Source organism: Trematomus bernacchii, unplaced genomic scaffold (assembly GCF_902827165.1).
Source record: "Trematomus bernacchii unplaced genomic scaffold, fTreBer1.1, whole genome shotgun sequence".
Taxonomy (NCBI): domain Eukaryota; kingdom Metazoa; phylum Chordata; class Actinopteri; order Perciformes; family Nototheniidae; genus Trematomus; species Trematomus bernacchii.
In genome coordinates, this window is record NW_022987614.1 from 723,019 (window position 1) to 741,833 (window position 18,815).

The 18,815-nt window shown below is 39.4% G+C and overlaps 1 protein-coding gene across 2 annotated transcripts in view; it reads left to right on the top strand.

Moving 5' to 3' along the window:
- The first annotated feature begins 222 nt into the window (after positions 1-222).
- LOC117483737 (cyclin-Y-like) overlaps positions 223-18,815 on the top strand; it is a 29,598-nt gene continuing 11,005 nt past the window's right edge. The window contains exons 1-4 of one of the 2 annotated variants that reach the window (XM_034132082.1): positions 223-637; positions 15,593-15,667; positions 17,264-17,281; positions 18,363-18,397. In XM_034132082.1, coding sequence (XP_033987973.1) covers positions 484-637; positions 15,593-15,667; positions 17,264-17,281; positions 18,363-18,397 — 282 coding nt within the window. In that variant the 5' untranslated portion in view covers positions 223-483. The remainder of the gene's footprint in view (positions 638-15,592; positions 15,668-17,263; positions 17,282-18,362; positions 18,398-18,815) is intronic. The other variant, XM_034132083.1, reaches the window with a different exon arrangement.

Sequence of the window (18,815 nt, forward strand, 5' to 3'; positions counted from 1 at the left end):
TTAAAAGTGGGAAATAAATGTGATACAAATGCAATAAATCATGAAATCCTCTCTGTAATCTCTCTCCTCTTATCTCTTCTGCTCTGTCAGTTGTAACCACCCCTTTGAACCGGAACCGTTTCTGGGGATTTGCAGCCCTCCCTATCGGTCTATCACCCTGACAGCAGCCACAACACCGATCCTCACAGACACACACACAAACTGACACACACACCGACACACACACACACACACACACAGCTGCGTCTTCTTCCACGATGCCTGGGATAGATGTGGCAGGTCTGCGCCTCTCATGCATCGGATCCCCCCGGTGGAAGTGACATTTCCCCCCTCAGTGACAGCCTCTCTCACACACCGAGCCCCGCAGAGATCCATGGTCGCGGATGCACCCTGCACACTAACCGGGGATCTATGGTGACTGACCGGGCCATCGCTCCTCTCTCATCGGGAAGGATATTTGGGGGTGGATAAAGGGGGTTAAAGATGGGGAGCACGACCTCTTGCTGTGTGTCTGGCAGCCCAAAGCTCCGCAGAAATGCGCACTCCAGGCTGGAGTCCTACCACCAGGAGTCGGATCAGAGCCCGGAGGAGACGGGATGCAACCTGCAGCACATCAGCGACAGGGAGAACGTCGACGGTAAAAACAAAATATATTCTGTGTTTGCATCCTGTCTGTCACGAGGCCAACATTCTGAGAAAAACGTAAACAATCGGAGAAAAAGTAGAATTTCTGAGAAAAATGTCAAATTCTGAGAAAAAGTCAAAATACTTAGAAAAAAGTCACATGTGAGGGGAATATGACAGCATACAGGGATAAAGTAATGGGGGACTGGTTTTGGAATGGTGTGCAGAGCCTATAGGAAGGAATCCTATACAACAATTGGAGGGATTATCATACTTTTACTATAGGAGATGGAAAAACAAACAAAATCATACATTACTATTACATAATAGAGACACAGAGTATACTGCATGTCCCAATGTAGGAATATCATTACAGACTAAAGGAAACAACCAGGGAAATATTGTAGGGATTGCTAATGATGCTGTATGGTTTCTAAATACCATACATAGTTACTAATAATTCAATGTCAAATATGGAAATATTCCTAACTCACCAAACCATACAATAAATTGCCCACTGAAGCTTATGAAATCCAGAGAACAAATAATTTGAGCTCCATAAAATGATAACAAATAAAGTTTAATACACTGCTAAATCCCTATGGGACTATTACATGAATATAACGAGCATATTATAGCCTGGTGACATGCTAGAGGCAGCACATGTAATTAATAGAGACACTAAAGCCTTCAAAACAAGATATTAAAGGCATTTCTTTACATTAGATGTTCACTCTTGACCTCCTCTGTGTGTGTTATTATTGGGGAAATAGCTGCTGCCTCTGTTCACTCTTATCTCCTGTAATATTGATTGATTGGCAGAAACACATCAGCCGACAGCACAGCCAGGCACATGAAACAGTCATGTGTGCGTTTTCACTCCCATGTGTCTTTACACAGCGAAATGGAGCTTCAGACAACATCCTGTTCATGAGGGCAAGCTCCTTTGTGCTGTTCTTTGTTTTCAGCCTTGCATGAAAGAAACAGCAACTATGGAGCGCAGCCCCCTCCATTGACACATGCTAATATGCATTACAATTGACCCATTCACACTGGAAAGTGTCTACTAAATGGGTTGCTTATTTTAAGCCAACAGCCAACCGTTACATATACATGGATTTTCTTAGAAACTGTATAAGACCCTTGTTTTTACAGCAATTGTACAGAATCTTTCACAGGGCAGCATGATTCAAAAAGTTGTTTTGCATAGTGGACATTGTATTTTGTAACTATATCGGTATATTACTCGTTGTTAGCTTTTCAGGCTGTAGCATAAGAAATATGGCTATGTCTCAGATGGTATTACACCAGTTTGTGTCTCAATATGCAAACTTATTACATTTCTTACACTTCTTACGTAATGACATTTGCTGTTTTGTGTATATAAGTGTGTCCCATTGCAAAATATAGCATTAAGAGTACCAGGATGGTGCAATTATAAAGGTAAAAAGTCGTCTCACACTCAACGACCGCCATCTTGGCTACATAGCGCATTCTCTGGAAAGCACAACCATGTACAAATAAAAGTTATACATGTGTTTTCTTTTACACTTTGAGTATTGTACACAATATACTGGTGTCAAAAAGAAGCCTCTGTTAATTCTGGGGTTATTGAGCAGTCTGTAATGATGTGGTTGCTGGCTAGCTAACTAGCTAACACTGAACGACCGTTGCTAACTAGCTAACAGCTAAACTCATCCCTTCTGTGAGCAAACAGCAGCCATACGATTTGAGCCACTAATACACGGTTGAAATTCACACATTTTATAATTGTTACGGTGCATGAAATGGCACTGTACTTAGGTAAGCATCCAAATTGAGACACAGGGAAGCAGTGAGTGCAATAATCCACTTTTTAACGTTGACTTATGATAAGATAATCATGCCCAGTAAAATGTATAACATCTTCTGATCTATATATGAGCATTGTGGCATTAAAAAAACATCTGCAGTCAGATGATGAGCTAGTCTACTATAATGCATTAATGCTCCATTACATTTTCATCATACCTCACTCTAAAAGCCCGTGTTTGAAGGCTGTGTGAAAATCCTGCTGTCTCCCAGATTTCTTTTCAAGAACTTTGTTCAAATGGGAATGATGGGAACACTTTTGAACAGTCATTCCTTGAAGGCATGCTTTCTGTTGCTCATGACTGAAGACGTTTAAAAAAAGCAAGCGTTAGAGAACATTTCAAACACTTCCTACTTTCAAACCGCTCTATAAAGAGGGTGTGACTGTCAGACTGTGTTGTGGTTTGTGATGTGTTAAAGCTAAATCTAGCTCAGCCACAGGAAATTATCTCAACGCAGAACGTTTCATGCTTATGGATGGCATTTTGGGAAGGAACTCAACAATGAACTTCTAGTTGTTATGAGGAAAAAAGTGATTTTGAACTTGGCAATATGTCCATATTATATCAAAATTGTGATATTAGACTTGATATCGTCTTAGACTTTGAACATCATAATGGCATACATTTATTTGTATTAATGTATTGGCTGCATTGCAGTACAGAATGATCATCTTTTAAACTCACCTGACTGTTCTATTATTGGCATTTTCCCACTTATTCATTATATCCACACAACTGATTATCATTTATCAAAAAGATGTTAATTGTATGAACATCCAGATGGATTTGAATTGTCACTATTTATTGCCAAAGTGAATCCCTTCAATTGCAAAGTCAGCAGGTTGGAAGACATATTGACTAGTGATGTCATTTCCTCTTGTAAACCTGAGGAGTGTATGCCACTTACATGCTGTACGCCAGTTGTTATGCTATTAACTGGAGTGCTTTTCTTTATGGCGTGTGTTTATATTGTTATTGCTCCTGTATCCCTTGCAGGGTGCGTATCGCAAACTCCATTCATTTCTTCTTCTCAAACATGTTTTGGATCATTACTTTAATGGGATGCATATATTCCCCGTATGTGCAGCCAGATGCTCTTCTAGCCGAGCAGAAAGAGTGACATGAAGTAGATTCAGAGACGCCCGATGATGATTGGCAGTCGACCAACGCTTCTTGTCGGGGATAAAGCCGCCCCGTGCTGAGAGGCTGTCTGTTTTGGTGGCGCAGTGATTGAAACCGGAGCGTGTCTAATGTGTTGGCTCCATTATGAGTTCACAGACTGTATGACAGAGATTAGTGGGTTTCATTAGGATCTGCACCCATCAGAAAACGTCTTCACCCCCCCCAAAGACAAACCCGGAGAGGCAGCTGTGAGCCTGTGTCGCAGCAGATAGGAGAATCCACCAGGGACGAACCATTGCCAAAAATGAATGCCTCAATTCATAGTTTGACGCGCTGCTTTCAAAGACATCATCTGCTCCTAATTGAATGGGCTTGCTCTGATGCTTTAGAAGGTTAATACAACCTATGTTGAAGAGCACAGTGATGCAATATAATGAGATTCTTAGCTAATTAGGTGTATTCTCCTTGTACCTTAATTAGCTTTTCTGATTCAACCCATTTAATTGTAGTGAATTTCGTCCACAGATTGGTCGACCAGTGTTATGTCCAACACAAAGGCAGGAGTAGGTCCTTACATGAGCGCAGAGTTGTATGGAGATGGTTTGTCTAATCATTAACAGAGTGACAAATTGTGTCTGAATCCGGAATCTGTTTTAAAATATTTTGCAAATATAAAACTGATCTCCAACTACATTCCTCAAATAAAAAAGATATCCCAATTCAAAATGCTGACAAAATAGTTTAAAAAAGGACCCGAGAGCTCATCTTGATCCAATATGTTTGATAGACTTTCCCTCTAGTATCTCCTGAGTTAAAATGTGTATTTTAACTTTATTATTAAGTATGACTTTCCAACCATTGATTGTCTATCATTGTTATCGTTCTTCTGACAACATTTTTGGGCGTCTTTGCTACTAGCTAGAAAAAAATACTTTTTAAAAATGTCTTTTTTTAGTCAATTTATTGAACATGTCAGAAACAAAACATACAACAATAATAATAATAATAGATATATTTTTTTCATATAATCATAATTATAACATAGAGAAGAAAAAAACGTTGAATGTACAACTTAATGTTTTAGAATTTTTCTGAAGAAACGTGTCTTTGACTAGCTTTTTTTACTAAGTTCACTTCATAAACAACCTGTATAAGTGCATAGGCCTAATTCAAACGTGTCACAGTTTCTGCTTGGAAACCTTGGGTCCCTTTACGGTCTAATACTCTTTACCCCAAATCTGTTACATTTCTCTCAAAATAGACACTGTTTTGTCTATTATAATCATGTTATGTCATCAAATTGCACCTAAACTGTACAGAATAAGTCACAGTTTGCCTATACAGGGATGTGATAAAAACCAGGAGAAAACTATAGGAATTTGAAAGTCTTGTGCAGATGCTAAAGGTCGTGTGAGGATGTGCAGGATAAGTGCTGCCTCAGGTTTGATCACAGTCTCAAAGCTGCTTAGTAGAGAATAATTATTTCTTTTTTGGACAAGCTGTCACTCATAAAAAGGATTAAAGGGTTCAAGGAGTCCTGGGAAACCTGGAAAGATTAGAGTAAGGAATATTATGTCACTATTGGACTCCTAAATGAGCTCCCAGCACCCTCTGTTTTTAAGAACAGATAATCCCTTCACTACATACCACCATCTTTTCCCTGGCCTGGGCTGTGGAGCTAAACCGCTCAATAGAGTTTCAGAAGGTGTCCCTTGAAAAAGAGATCTATGATCTCAATGGGACCAATCTGGTTAAATAAAGGTTTGAAATGAAATGAAATGAGAAGAGCTTCGTTTGGGGGAATTTAAGGATTTTGCTGCTCTGCTTGGATCTCATATTTTCACAGCGAGGTGTTTTTGGAGAGAGCATTGGTTAAAATCTTAGAGATCAGCATTCGGTTTCACATGCCACCATATTGGTCACAAGTTATCTTGCTATAACAATGTTACAAATATAGGAGAAGTGTGTTGATGGAGATTGAGTGAATTCACAGGAAAAAAGGCAGTAAATACCAGCTTTTCTGTGCAATCAGTGAAAGATACGATCTGGGAACCAAATGTCAGCAAAATGGCGGCCCCACCATCACAATTCTATCACAAGATTAGAAACTGATGAAGTCTTTAAATAGTCTCGCATAACAGCAACTATATTGAGTTATACATGTTTTGCTGGTGATGCATTAAGAGGTTATGTTTATGTCAATGCTGCTAATTATATTAATTTAAAGATTCAGTGTAACTTTTGCACATTTACACAGTTTTCCCATGGTTGAAAACTAAGGGTAAAAAACTGAAACTATAAACGTTAATGTTGAAAAGAGACATAGAGGGGCAGCAACACAACTGCTCACCCCGGAGGTGGAAGATGGATGGAGGGAAAGAGAGAGGGACACGGACATCATATGATGTGTTTCCTTTGACAAAGCTCACTGTGTTTGTCTCTGAAGACGACTGTTGTCTCTGTGAGGCATCGTGCATCAGCTGATGCTCTTATATTTAGGTACAGTGTGTGGGGTGGTGGAAGGATACAGGCCTTCACAATGTTTCAAAGCAAAGGACTGGACTGAGCGTTGTCAAACTTCAGTACAGAATATGCATTTTGCTGACACTAATGGACTTTTAATCAAAACAAACACAGTTGGGATTTGATGACTTCTTAAAGTACAGTAGCCTTTGTTCGTGGGAGTTTTTTTCAACCACCATTTCCAAAGCAGCTTCTTCTAGTTAGGATCTCATTGTTCTGGGTCAGGAGTTTTTTTTAACAAAAACAGAATTATACAAAGAGGCCGGCTCTTATTCAAAACAAATAGACCTGATGATGCAAACTGTTAAAAACACTAAATTTGTTAGTTTTACACAAAAATACAGTTCTCAGTCGCCAGTTGACTGTCACTAACTTCCCTGAATACGAGACGTCTGATGACTACAATCAAAATATATTGAATGCCCAAAATCTAGAAAGTGCATTGTAGAAATCTGGAAAGCCAGTACATTATATCTTTACTTGGTACATTTGATCTAGCAACAGCCCAACAACTGTAGAATCTAGAAAAAAAATGAAAAGGGGCAAACGTAGGCAAACATAGAAAACTAATTGGACATGCCAAAAAACTGCAGCAACTGGCAAAAGTGTTTTCTTGAGAGTAATGTATACCTGCACTGATGTCTAAAAGGGAGCAAGTGTGTGCACAGGTGACTGATAGGGGGATGGCTTAGGGATGAACACATATGGGACTACTGGGCGGCAGGCGAGGAATAGCATGGGTTGAAATGACATTAATTTCATAAGGAGCTGAAATATTTGATGGGACAAATGTAGTGCAAGCAACACAGAGAATATTCAAATACACTAGTCAGAGGAGAACAATGGGGACTAAGATTCTGTATTATATACACTATTAAATACACACACACATCTACAAGTCATTTCCCCTCAGTGAGTTCATACTGCACATTAACCCGGCCCCACCTCCATTTAAAAAAAAAAATCAGCTGATCCTCATCAGACAACATGTTTGATCCTTTTCATCAAGATCACAGCATGAGCACTCGTGTCACATGCATGGTGAAGGAAAGCTGTGTGAGAAAGTGAGAAATGCAAAGTATTTGATTTCAGGTATGCCATAAAGCACCTAAAAGGCATTCAAAAAGATGAATACACGTTGAAGATTTTATCCCCTGACGTGCTGTCCTACTTTCTCCTTACGATACACATATTGTTCCTAAAATAATCCAGCCTTAAATTAACTTGAAAACAAATGTGGACTCATCAAAAAGCTGTTTCTAACCGTGTGGTTTCTTCGCCATGCATGACAGCATTTTGAACGTTTTGTCCCAAGGGGAATAAGGTAATGTAACACAGTTTTGCTGAAGTAGCAACATGCATTTAATTATGTCCACTATAGAAGCCACATTTCTGCTTTTACAGCAGCAGCATGTGTTTCACCAGGGGCTCCACTGCTGTGTTCACCATGGAGATGAAGGAGAAACATCTCTATTAAAGGTTAAAGCTGGAGAGAAAACCCAATCAATGGCCGGTATCCAGAAAGTCTTTCTTCTCCCTCGTTGTTGGTGATGGATTATTCCTTTCTGGGTCAGGGTATTGACAGAAGAGGGTCCTTGTTTGAGTTATTGACTATTAATGAGAGAGTCATTTACTCCCCAGTCCGGCGCCAAGACCACCTCATCGCACTAATTATCACTTCAGAAAGGCACGTCGGCTTTGAGCTGTCGAGGCAGAAAACACTTAGAGAGACACTTAAAAGACAATCTGATGTACCTTAATAAGGACAAGATGTTACAGGAGAATGTCAGTTCTGATCTGATTATAAAAACCCATGAAACCCATGGTTGTATGTGGCACTGTTAGCGGGGCCTTGGACTTAAAAAGGACATCAAATGCTCATATTCAGGTTTTTCAGTGTTTTATTTTTCTCATACTGCCTGTGCTGCAGCACCTCTTCTCACCCTCTGTCTGAAACCAGAGCCCAGTCTGCTCTGATTGGTTAGCTGTCCGGCTCTGTTGTGATTGGTCAACCGCTTAGAGATGTCCTGCCCCTTAGTCATCACATACAATGTGTTGGAGTTCAAGCAAATAGAAGCGCCAGTGTTGCGTGCGACGGGTTACATGATAATGAAGAAGAAACCAAATGTGCAACCCTGGCAGAAGGGCTTAACATCCCACCAGAATGTAATCACTAATCTCTAATTGACCTAAATGTATTATTTTCGCAATATTTAATACATAATTTTGTTGGATTCTGCATAGCTCATTAGATTAGTCCACAATTAGCTACAATTGTATGGGTCATTTTGTGATAATCAGGAAAACACATACAGTAGGCTTCATAGCAATACATTCATAATTTCACAGTAATCTCAGTCAAATGAAACCAGCAGAGATGAATAAGCATGACTGAACAGAGAACATGTTCAGTGACAGGGTTCATGCACCACAGACTCTAATGATAACTCTGGGATCACTGCGCACATCGAACATGCAAATCAAACTGTTTTCAGAGGCAGAGCCGGGCTTGAGGCGGGAAAAAACCCAATTAATTCAATTTACGACTATAATACAAAACATATGTATATTTTCGTGTGAAAAAAGTCTATGCACTGATCATACTGAGAAATGTGGCTTTGAATTGCTTTCTTACCAGGAGTAAGGTTAGCTTGAAGTCGCAAACATTAAACCAGGCGGTATCTTCTGCTTCTAAAATAGGAACGTAATTATAAAAGTGCACGTGGAGGCGTGTGGCGCAGTGGGTTGTGCGTTGGTGTTCGGGTCACAGGTTCAAACCCCACTGCAGTCAGCATGTCGTTGTGTCCCTGAGACACTTCACCCCAAATTGCTCCTGTGGGGATTGTCCACAGTATTGAGTATGTAAGTCGCTTTGGATAAAAGTGTCTAACAAGTGACATGTAATGTAATGTAATGTAATGTAATGTAATTTAATTTAACCTCATTCTTTGTAATATCAAACAGGGCGACTATCAGTTTCAAATACTATAGACAGGTTGAAGTCTATGAGAAAATGACACAACCTCTGAGATGTATTACCTTAGAAAACATGTTCCTGAGAAGTGTATAGTCTCAATCTCTAGTTTCAATACAACATGAAGTTCATTGTGTATGTTATGGTCCAATTTAGGGTAAAATAGGTGTTTTAGTAGGTCTTAAAGGAGAGTCTACCTTGTGAATGACATGTTTCTACGACTGCGCAGTCCAATAGGTGTTCAACGTGTCTTTTATCTCACAACTTCAACCCTTTCACAGTGTGTTTTTTAGTTCATGTAAGTAAATTATGACATTTTGGTTGACTTAAAAGATCTCATTTAGGGTTTGGTTGTGCACAAAAGTAAACAAAACTGTAAACAAAAGTTTTAAAGGTCCCATGTCATGCTTTTCCGGTTATTACCCGTCCCCTTGTGTGTTATGAAGGTTAGTATGCATGTAAACGGTCTGCAGAGTCACAAACCCTCAAAGTACACCCTGTAGCGAGTAAAACTCTAACACAGAAAGACCTGTCTATGCTGCCCCAGAACGCCTCGTTGGAGATTTCTCATTTTCCATTGTTTGCTTCCTGGGTTCTGTGACGTGTGAACACCCAAATCAACAACAAATGACCGGATTGGCCCAAATGGACCAATCGGCGGAGCACCTCACACACCAGGATCCCTTGGCTAACGAACAGGGAGTCCCATTGACTTGCATAGAGCTCCCTGAACGCTGGTAATAGACGAGTTGGGATCGTGGAGAAATGCTCTCTGCAGACCCATTCTCACAGCGTTATAAACCTTTTTCTTACTCAATATCAAGCCACACTTATTGTTTTTACTTCGGCTGTGAGTGTTTGTGTGTGCTCAGGATGAGTTTCGCTGTGTTCTCGCTGTATCGCCGACCCGGAAACCTGTCCGCTCCTCGCAGCAGCAACGAGCCTCGCAACGTCCCGACCAATCAGAGCACACTGGGCTCACAGGGAGGGGGGGGCAGGAGCTCCAACAAGGCGTGTAGGACAGAGAGTGAATACACATACTATACAGAGATGCTGTATGAGAAACCAATGTGAGTTTGGAACATTGAACAATGTAAATCTATTCTAGTAGACCTCAACAATGGAAATATGATCAGGAGAAATGGCCATGACATGGGACCTTTAAGCCAATACTGCGCTGTAACCTGAGCCGATAGAAAGATAACAGGAATTGTTTTCAGTAATGCAATTAAATAAATGTAAACTAAGTTACTTAAACAAATACCAACAATTATTAAGAAATCAAATAAAAGCAATGTTTGTCTGCATTAATAATGTATTTATTACCCCAAACCGCATTTAGGTTAATGGCAAAGTAAGTAACTAAACTTGTAACTAAGTCATTGACACAAATGGCAGATTTAGTCTGTGTTGGGAACTTGACAAATCCCCTTCACCCTGGAGACATCTGCTCTTCTCAAACAATTTCAAATAGATATTGGACCTGTTCTTTACAATGTTAGTCAGTTCCAACTTCATATCCTGAAAATCTAACAAAACCCTGAAAGACGTCTGATGGTCAGATCAGAAGAATTGGATAAAAAACGACAGGACTGAAGTCTCCTCAAAACAGAACAGATTGAGGTTACAGATCACAGTGTTGCTGAGACTGCCACATTTAAGGAGAGAGATACTGACGCAGCGAGACGTTTAAAAGAACCGACACAGAATACAAAACAACACACAACACTATAAAATCCATCACTAGTCCATCAACAGTGTGCTTTCTAATTATAACGATTTTAAAGGACTTTTTTAAATAGAAAATACAAATTATATAATGTTGGGAAAATACTGAATGTCCTCTTCCAACATCAGAGTACACATGATAACAAAGGTATCCCAACTGTAGCTGTGTACATGACAGCATGTATGATTACCTAGAAGAGCATCAGGACTGTTTGAGGCATATGATAGCTATGTGATTAACATGATGATTCAGCCTCTATGGAGATAGACATATGACAAGCATGATCATTTCTGACGTGGAGCTAATCTGAAGTAAACATTGAATACTGCTTTCTATTCCTCCATCTTGTGACTGTGTAACTCCCTCTCTTGGATATCAGCATGTGAAGGACACTGTTCAGGAACTAGTTGATGCTCTGTATGTGATGACTACTTCCATTCTGGAGAGGATCACAAATACATGGATCCTGAGATTGAAGCTCAAGCCGGTGACGAGTGATATTTTTCTTATATAAACACCAAAGTGCAGTTGTGTATTGTGTTGTTAGGAGCAGGGTGTGCCTGTTGTTAATTCATTATGCAGCAGCAGTAAGGCAGACAGGTGATAGGTTAGCCGAGCTTCTCCTCTTTCACTGTGCAGATGCTGACCGCGAGTCTTCGTTAAAGTTTACTCGGTGCTGAATATCACGTATCAACACTCGACACCCGCTGCCGTGCACTCTGGGAATTCCACTAAGTAGGCCTAGATTTGCATGTTTACAAGATATGCATGATAAGTCTGTTGTGTTTCAAGAGTTAGAATATGTTAAAAATGTTTCAAGTAATTGACGTCTTTTGTTGGAAAAGTCGGCCTAACTTTCCAAGGATGTTCTAAATTCTGGTGTGGGGCTCTTATTTCATTTTCCTTAATTTAATACTTCGCCCTGTGACCGTCTAAGAAACAGTGGCATTAACATACTTGTGAAGCACTTAAAAAATATGTAAATAGTGCATACAATTATATCTTATCCATAAATCTTAATATAGGATAAGGGTATTGGCCATAACTGATAAATATATATTTTTTAGGGTCTATTTTTTGTATTTTTTTCTCCAATATCAGCTACATTTTTGGGGCATTTTTGCCCTTTGGCCCCCTTAATTTCTGCTCCGTGTGACTGGAAGCCTTGACCCCTGTTTGACACATGCTTCATATATTCAACACATTAGTGGCATCTCTCAGAAATGAGTACAGTGACAGGAAGTGTCTCTTTATGTCACCTGGACATACAAATTCCTTGCAGTGTGTAAAAAAAACCCTGAAATATAAGACCAGAATACTTTATTGGTCAGCCACTATGTTTATTCTCTCACACACTGAACTCCAGCTCAGCATCTGTTTAAGCTCTAATATGTGGACGTGTTGAAATGAGCCGGACTGCTGTTGCATAAAGACTAATCCGGGCTCAGTCCATTCAGCCTGGTGTGTTTACAGAGCTGACCGTGTTCATCCTGCAGAGGGTTAGCTGCTGGGGTCTAAGTGGCACTTGGGTTTAAATTAGTTGAGCAAAGACACAAAGAATCAACAATAATCTATCAGATGTTAATAAGATGTTGTCTTATTCAGATAGGCAGTCTTCAATGTTTAGTTTGGGCCTTTTTTTGCAAGCCTTCAGTGACAATAAGCTTCAAATCTATTCATCACACCCATTCTTAATTGGCTAAATGAACGTTTTATAGGACTAGGGTACCCAAAGATATTCCCAATCTAGGTATAAATATGTTTCTATCACTCCTATACACGTAGAAGCGAATATATTGACATGTAAAATCCCTTTTTTGTAATTTAAACAAGCAGTTAATTGTATGTTATTGGTATACTGAAACTAGCAGAACAAAGTAGACTTTACATTACATCCATTACAAATTATCATATCCACTTAGATTAATATTTCCACTTATAAAATGCTTCTGCTGTCAGACATAAGTGTTTACGCTTTAAAAACAAGACTCTTGAACTTAAGATACCTTTTCAAAGTTAGTAAAGTTAAGAAACAAGCAATCTTTCAAATAAATGAAATACAAAATGAACCCTAAAGGTCATGCTACACGTTGTTGCCAGGCCGATTCATGGGAAGATTTAGAGCCTGCAGGGGGGTCTGTGGGTTAGAAAGAGCACACTTCTGCTAGCTAACAGCAGTGTGCTTTTTCTAATCCCCCCCAAACACAGTCCTCTCCAGCAGCTGCTGTCACCGAGACAGAAGACTCTCTCCAAACTTCTGCATTGTAATCAAATATCCTGGATCTTAATCTGGGTCTGTTACAGTCATATCGTAGGAGTCAGGACACTTGGCACTCACACTGCATGCCGAGCATTTTTTAATGATGATTTCACAGAAAGCAAGCACTTATCTCACTGGATGTAGAGCATTGCTGGATTTCAGTTCTCAAAACACAGAGTTCATGGGAATAGATACAAAGGCTTGATCGCGGTGGAAATTAAAGGTCACCTATTTTGCAAAATTCCCTTTTTGATGTCTTTTATACATAAATATGTGTCCCCGGTGTGTCAGGAGACTCACAAAGTGTCCGAAAATAAAACCCTCTCTCTTTTCCTCCTTACCCACATCTCTAAAAACGGGGGAACAACGGAGCTGATCCAGATTTGCTGCGGTCATGACGACATCACTAAAATGTGGGCCGGCTTTACGCCCACGGCCCTATCAGAAACGTCGCTATCAGAAACAATGCGCAACGTGTTTTGGACGTAATATGGTCTTTGTTTACATTAGCAAGCATCGCTAACACTCAGAGCTAACCTGTACTGGAGAGAGCATGAAGAAGAAACTCACCTTGTGGTAAACCTGAGAGAGAAAAAGCATTTGAGCTCCATACTGTTTCAGAAATAATCCTTGATGTGGTTTGGAACATGATGGCATTTAATCACGGCAGCATTTAGCTGCATCTCGTAGAATTCTGAGCAGGCATTAGCTCCCCCTCCTCTTTTTGTTGTTGTTCACGCTAAGGACCCAAAATCAGTGTTTCTCTAACAGCTGAAACAGAGGGATATGAGGGATTTCTAAAATGCATGATCTGTTTGGTATTTTGAGCAAAACACATCATAGACATGTTTTTTATATATTTTTATATATCTGAGACCCATAAAATATGCCTAAAAATAGCGTGATAGGAGACCTTTAAGTTCTTGCAAACTAGCATGTTTTGTTTTATAGGAGAGCTAGCTGTGAAATATGAGGTCTGCTGTCTGTCTTATCAAAGTAACATCTGTATCTACAAGGTAACAAGGCAAGCGTTGTGGCCTGTGTGATGAGAGCTGCTGTTTTGAGTGCTCCACTGTGTTTTATGGGATGTGCACAGACAGTCTGTGGCCCTCAGGCCCTCAGGCCCTCAGGCCATGATGCAGTGCAGATTAGCTTTGGATGGGAACATGAATCATGCCTGCGTGTGTTTGTGAGTGCAGGCAGTGGAGCAAAGCATTAGCATACAGCTCTATAAGGACTGCAAACACATGGAACAATAGTATCTGAAGAGAAACCTACAAAAACATTTTAAGAGATTTGTCTTAGTCTATTCTTATACATGACATGAATACAATAAAAGCTAAGAGTCTGAAAGCAGCTCTGTGAAGTGTACTAGCTTTGAGCTAAATGCTAGCATGCTTACTTGCTTATTTTAAGCAGGTATTTTAGCATCTTAATTTACAACACAGTCTCACGGCATTTCGTGTTATAGTCACGAAATTCATCTATTGATTCGTGTTCACCAATTCGTGTTTTTTTCGTGTCACACAGAACGATTTTAAAAGCAATGTAAATAATAACAAATTAGAAGGAAAAACTGATTAAAGAAAATACAGATTTAAGTATTCTGACACAGAACGATTTTAGAAGTAATGTATTTATATTGGTAGTATGTTTCGTGCCTGCAACAAATAATAACAAATTAGAAGGAAAAAAAGATGACATAAAATACAGATGTCAGTATTCTGAGGCTCTGAGCCATTTCTTTTCCTCACTGACGGCAAAAAAACTCAGACATTATACAATTTAAAATAAAAGGGATAGTGTTAGGCTTAGGGTAAGATATTGGGTAAGAAAATGTTTCTGGTCTTCCAAGACCCGACCGGACAAAAAGACGTGGTGCAGGCACGAAACATACTACCAATAGAAATACATTGCGTTCTGTGTGACACGAAAAAAATGCGAAAATCGTGTTGGTGAACACGAATCAATAGATTAAATTAATTTCGTGACTATAACACGAAATGCCGTGAGACTGGGTTGTAATTTAACATGTTAGCATGCCAACCTTTGCTATAAAGCACTATGGCTCTGCTAGGTTGTACTTAAGAACAGTCGTGCTTTGAGCTAAATTCTAGCATACTAATAATGATAATACTAACATGCAGATTTTTTGCATGCATTTCACAGTCAATGTTTAGCCTGTTAGCATGCTAACATTTTACTCGTAAACATTAAAAAGAAAGGGCTTTTTTAAAATGCCATTATACATTTTTATATCTATCGAAGTTACCTATATTTTAACATATGCGCTAGTTTATGTCTCATATTCAAATGTTGTGCATTTTTAAAAATACATTTGAGCATTGTTGGCTAGGATCCAAAAGTGTCACTGTCTCTGGAAATGTCAATCAAAGGATGTTATTTCTTAGTTTTTCCATAACCTGCTAACATGTAAAAAAATGTTATGGCAGCGATTGTATGTTTTGAGATCTTGAAAGTGACACAAATGCTTTGTGTTTTGACAGAGATGAATATGGAGTACAATCCATCGGACCATCCGCGGGCCAGCACCATATTCCTCAGCAAATCCCAGAACGATGGTGAGTAACTCTTCTTCATAAGATTTGACTGATTTAAAATGTTCTTTTAATGCAATTTATATGTAACCTCAGTGTCACCAAATGAATATGTCCGAGTAAAACACACGTGCCTTCGTTTGACATGTATCATTTACACAGAAGACACTTCAGGAAAACGCGGCTCTTGAAAAATACAATTTCCCTTTCCACTGTATCTGTAGGAGCTCTGATCCCAGAGTAGTTTCTTTGTGGCCAGCTGATGCCTGATAATTTATGCCGTTGCCCAGAGGCATCTGACTGAGAGCTTCAGCATCCTGTGGGGGTTTCAGTCATACTGTAACAGAGCTAGAAATAAAATGTATTTCAGAGCCGCAAACATCACAGCATGAGATCATCTTTTTTCTTTCCATGGCGAACGAACAGCAAGACAATACAAGCTTTGTGATGAAGACAGCATCTGATAAATATACTGTAATCCTCAATGTCCGACAGATATTAGATTCTGTAATGCATCAGATTTGATATTCAATCTCTCTCTGCCCATATAGAGAATATTTGTACCATGTGATGAATATTCGGCCAGCTGCATGTGATGAAGGAATGAAAGAGCATTTCGTTGTTTATCAGTTGCTTGTTGTTTTTTGCAATATTTAGTCTCGTCTTCAGGGGAAAAAAAGCTGACATCATTTTAGCCTTTTGATTTATTTCAACAAATCCCCTCCCAAGAGACCAAACCAGCCGAAAATCAATCGTACTAGCGTGTATTTACCACATGGTGTATCTATGTGCCATTGTGGTTAAAACACATGGGTCTTCCATCTGAGTGAAACAGTTTTCATTTTGTTTTATATTCGTCTGTCCACGGTATTTGGGATAATAGTAAAGCTATCATATAACACTTCATTTACTGGGTTTCAAACATTTTAGTTTTGTGAGCATTTTACCCAGGCAACTTCTTGCATATTTCCATGAGCAAAATCAAATCAAATCAAATCAAAAGTTTATTTATAAAGCACATTTAAAAGCGATTTTTGGTCGGGCCAAAGTGCTGTACATGTAATAAATACTACAATACTACAAAAGCATCGCAAAGCGGAAAAGCTCTCCAATAGATCAGGGATAAACATCATTTTGTGTAGCAGAGATGTTTTTGTCATTCCTCTTTTCATCCCGCAGTTATAATTATTTTTATTATTCACATTAGTATTAGGAACACAGATCATGAACATAACATGCTTTCAACTTTTTCTGTTTACAAAAAATTAAAATAATATTAAAATAATATGAATCTGTCCATAAAGAAAAACTATTCCTTAAGATAATCAGGTAAAGTTAGCATCCAAATAGCTACAACATAAAACTTGAAATATTGTAATCTTGTGACCTTTTTAGGAGCCTTGACTTCCTGGATGCAAACCACTTACTTTATTTCACTTGCAAAAGAGCACACACACAAATACAGCCATATCTGGATTATTAGCAACTATGCTTCATTGTATACCTCAGCTCATGATGTTAATGTATAATGTTCAGCAGAGGTTGATTGCTACCGATGAAGTGCAGAATATGTGATGTATCCTGGTGTCACAGAAAGGTCTTTGGTTCCTCTTGTTTCAGAGGTGCCTTGCAGGAACGGTGAGTGTTCCTCCGTGTGGCGTCGTCTCCCTCTAGTGGTGGAAACCTCTTCTCTCTGTTGAAGCTCTAATCTTTCTGCTTATCTGACGTGTGATTGAACTGTTTCCTCTCAACACTTACAGCTTTCGTTCTGTACAATAACATCATGTAGACGTGTGCTAACTCCTTTCTTCTTGCTTTTTGAGATAACAGTGTGTGTTGCTGGTTTAACCCTCCTGTTGTCTTCGGGTCAAATCTGACCGATTTACTACTTTCATCAATCATAACTTTTTTGTTTTACATTCGATTGCATCAAGGCTTTATGATATCCTTCACAGTAGACATTTGAACATATAAAACTGCTGATCACCACTTTCATTGAATTTTGGATGATTTAGTCAACTTTGTAACACCCATGGTGTTCAAGGTCAAAAATGGCCGCCATAAAGAAAAGGAATTAGTAACCATCCAGATCAGATAAAACACACACACACACACACACACACACACACACACACACACACACACACACACACACACACACACACACACACACACACACACACACACACACCATTTAGACCAAGATGACCCCCCGCTGTGGGCTAACAAGACCACATTAACCTCCCTTACCACACACACACACGTGCACACACACACACACGTGCACACACACACACACACACACACACACACACACACACACACACACACACACACACACACACACACACACACACACACACACACACACTAAATGTGTTCCCCCCCCCCCTTATGTGCCCATCCCCCCACATGGATCACACCTGGCACACGCAATACATGTTCAGTGTCTATTCTTTGTATAGTTACTGCAGTTGTTCATGTATACCAGTAGTCTGATACAATACTTACAGTTTGAAAGGGTGCTAAATGAAATTTGGTGATGATTAATGGTTTTTGTGTTAATGTAATAGCAGTTAAAACAGGACCGGTCAAATTTGACCGCGAACACCAAAGTAAGGGGGGAACACAAAGACAATAGGAGGGTTAAACTTGCTGCGTTTGTCTTTATTTACAGAAGTAATGACATTTATTAAAAAAGCTATCTTTCTCTCTGTAGTGCAAGATAAACGGAAGAGCCTCTTCATCAATAATGTAAGTGCATTATTTACATTTCTCGCCACAAAGCTGAGCCATTTTATTGGTATAACTCCAATTTCGACAGATTTATGCTTTACTTTTCATAAAAAAATCACTTTGTTTTAAATAGTGTTTTGACTAAATGCTGTACACAAAGGAATCTGAATAAATGCAGACCGTCACAATCTGAGGTTGCATGTTGCTGATTTATATGCGGCCTGTGCACAACACCCTGGCATGCTTAATGTGGGTCAGACAAAAACATGTACACTCTAATAACAGTCACTGTGTGTGTGTGTGTGTGTGTGTGTGTGTGTGTGTGTGTGTGTGTGTGTGTGTGTGTGTGTGTGTGTGTGTGTGTGTGTGTGTGTGTGTGTGTGTGTGTGTGTGTGTGTGTGTGTGTGTGTGTGTGTGTGTGTGTGTGTGTGTGTGT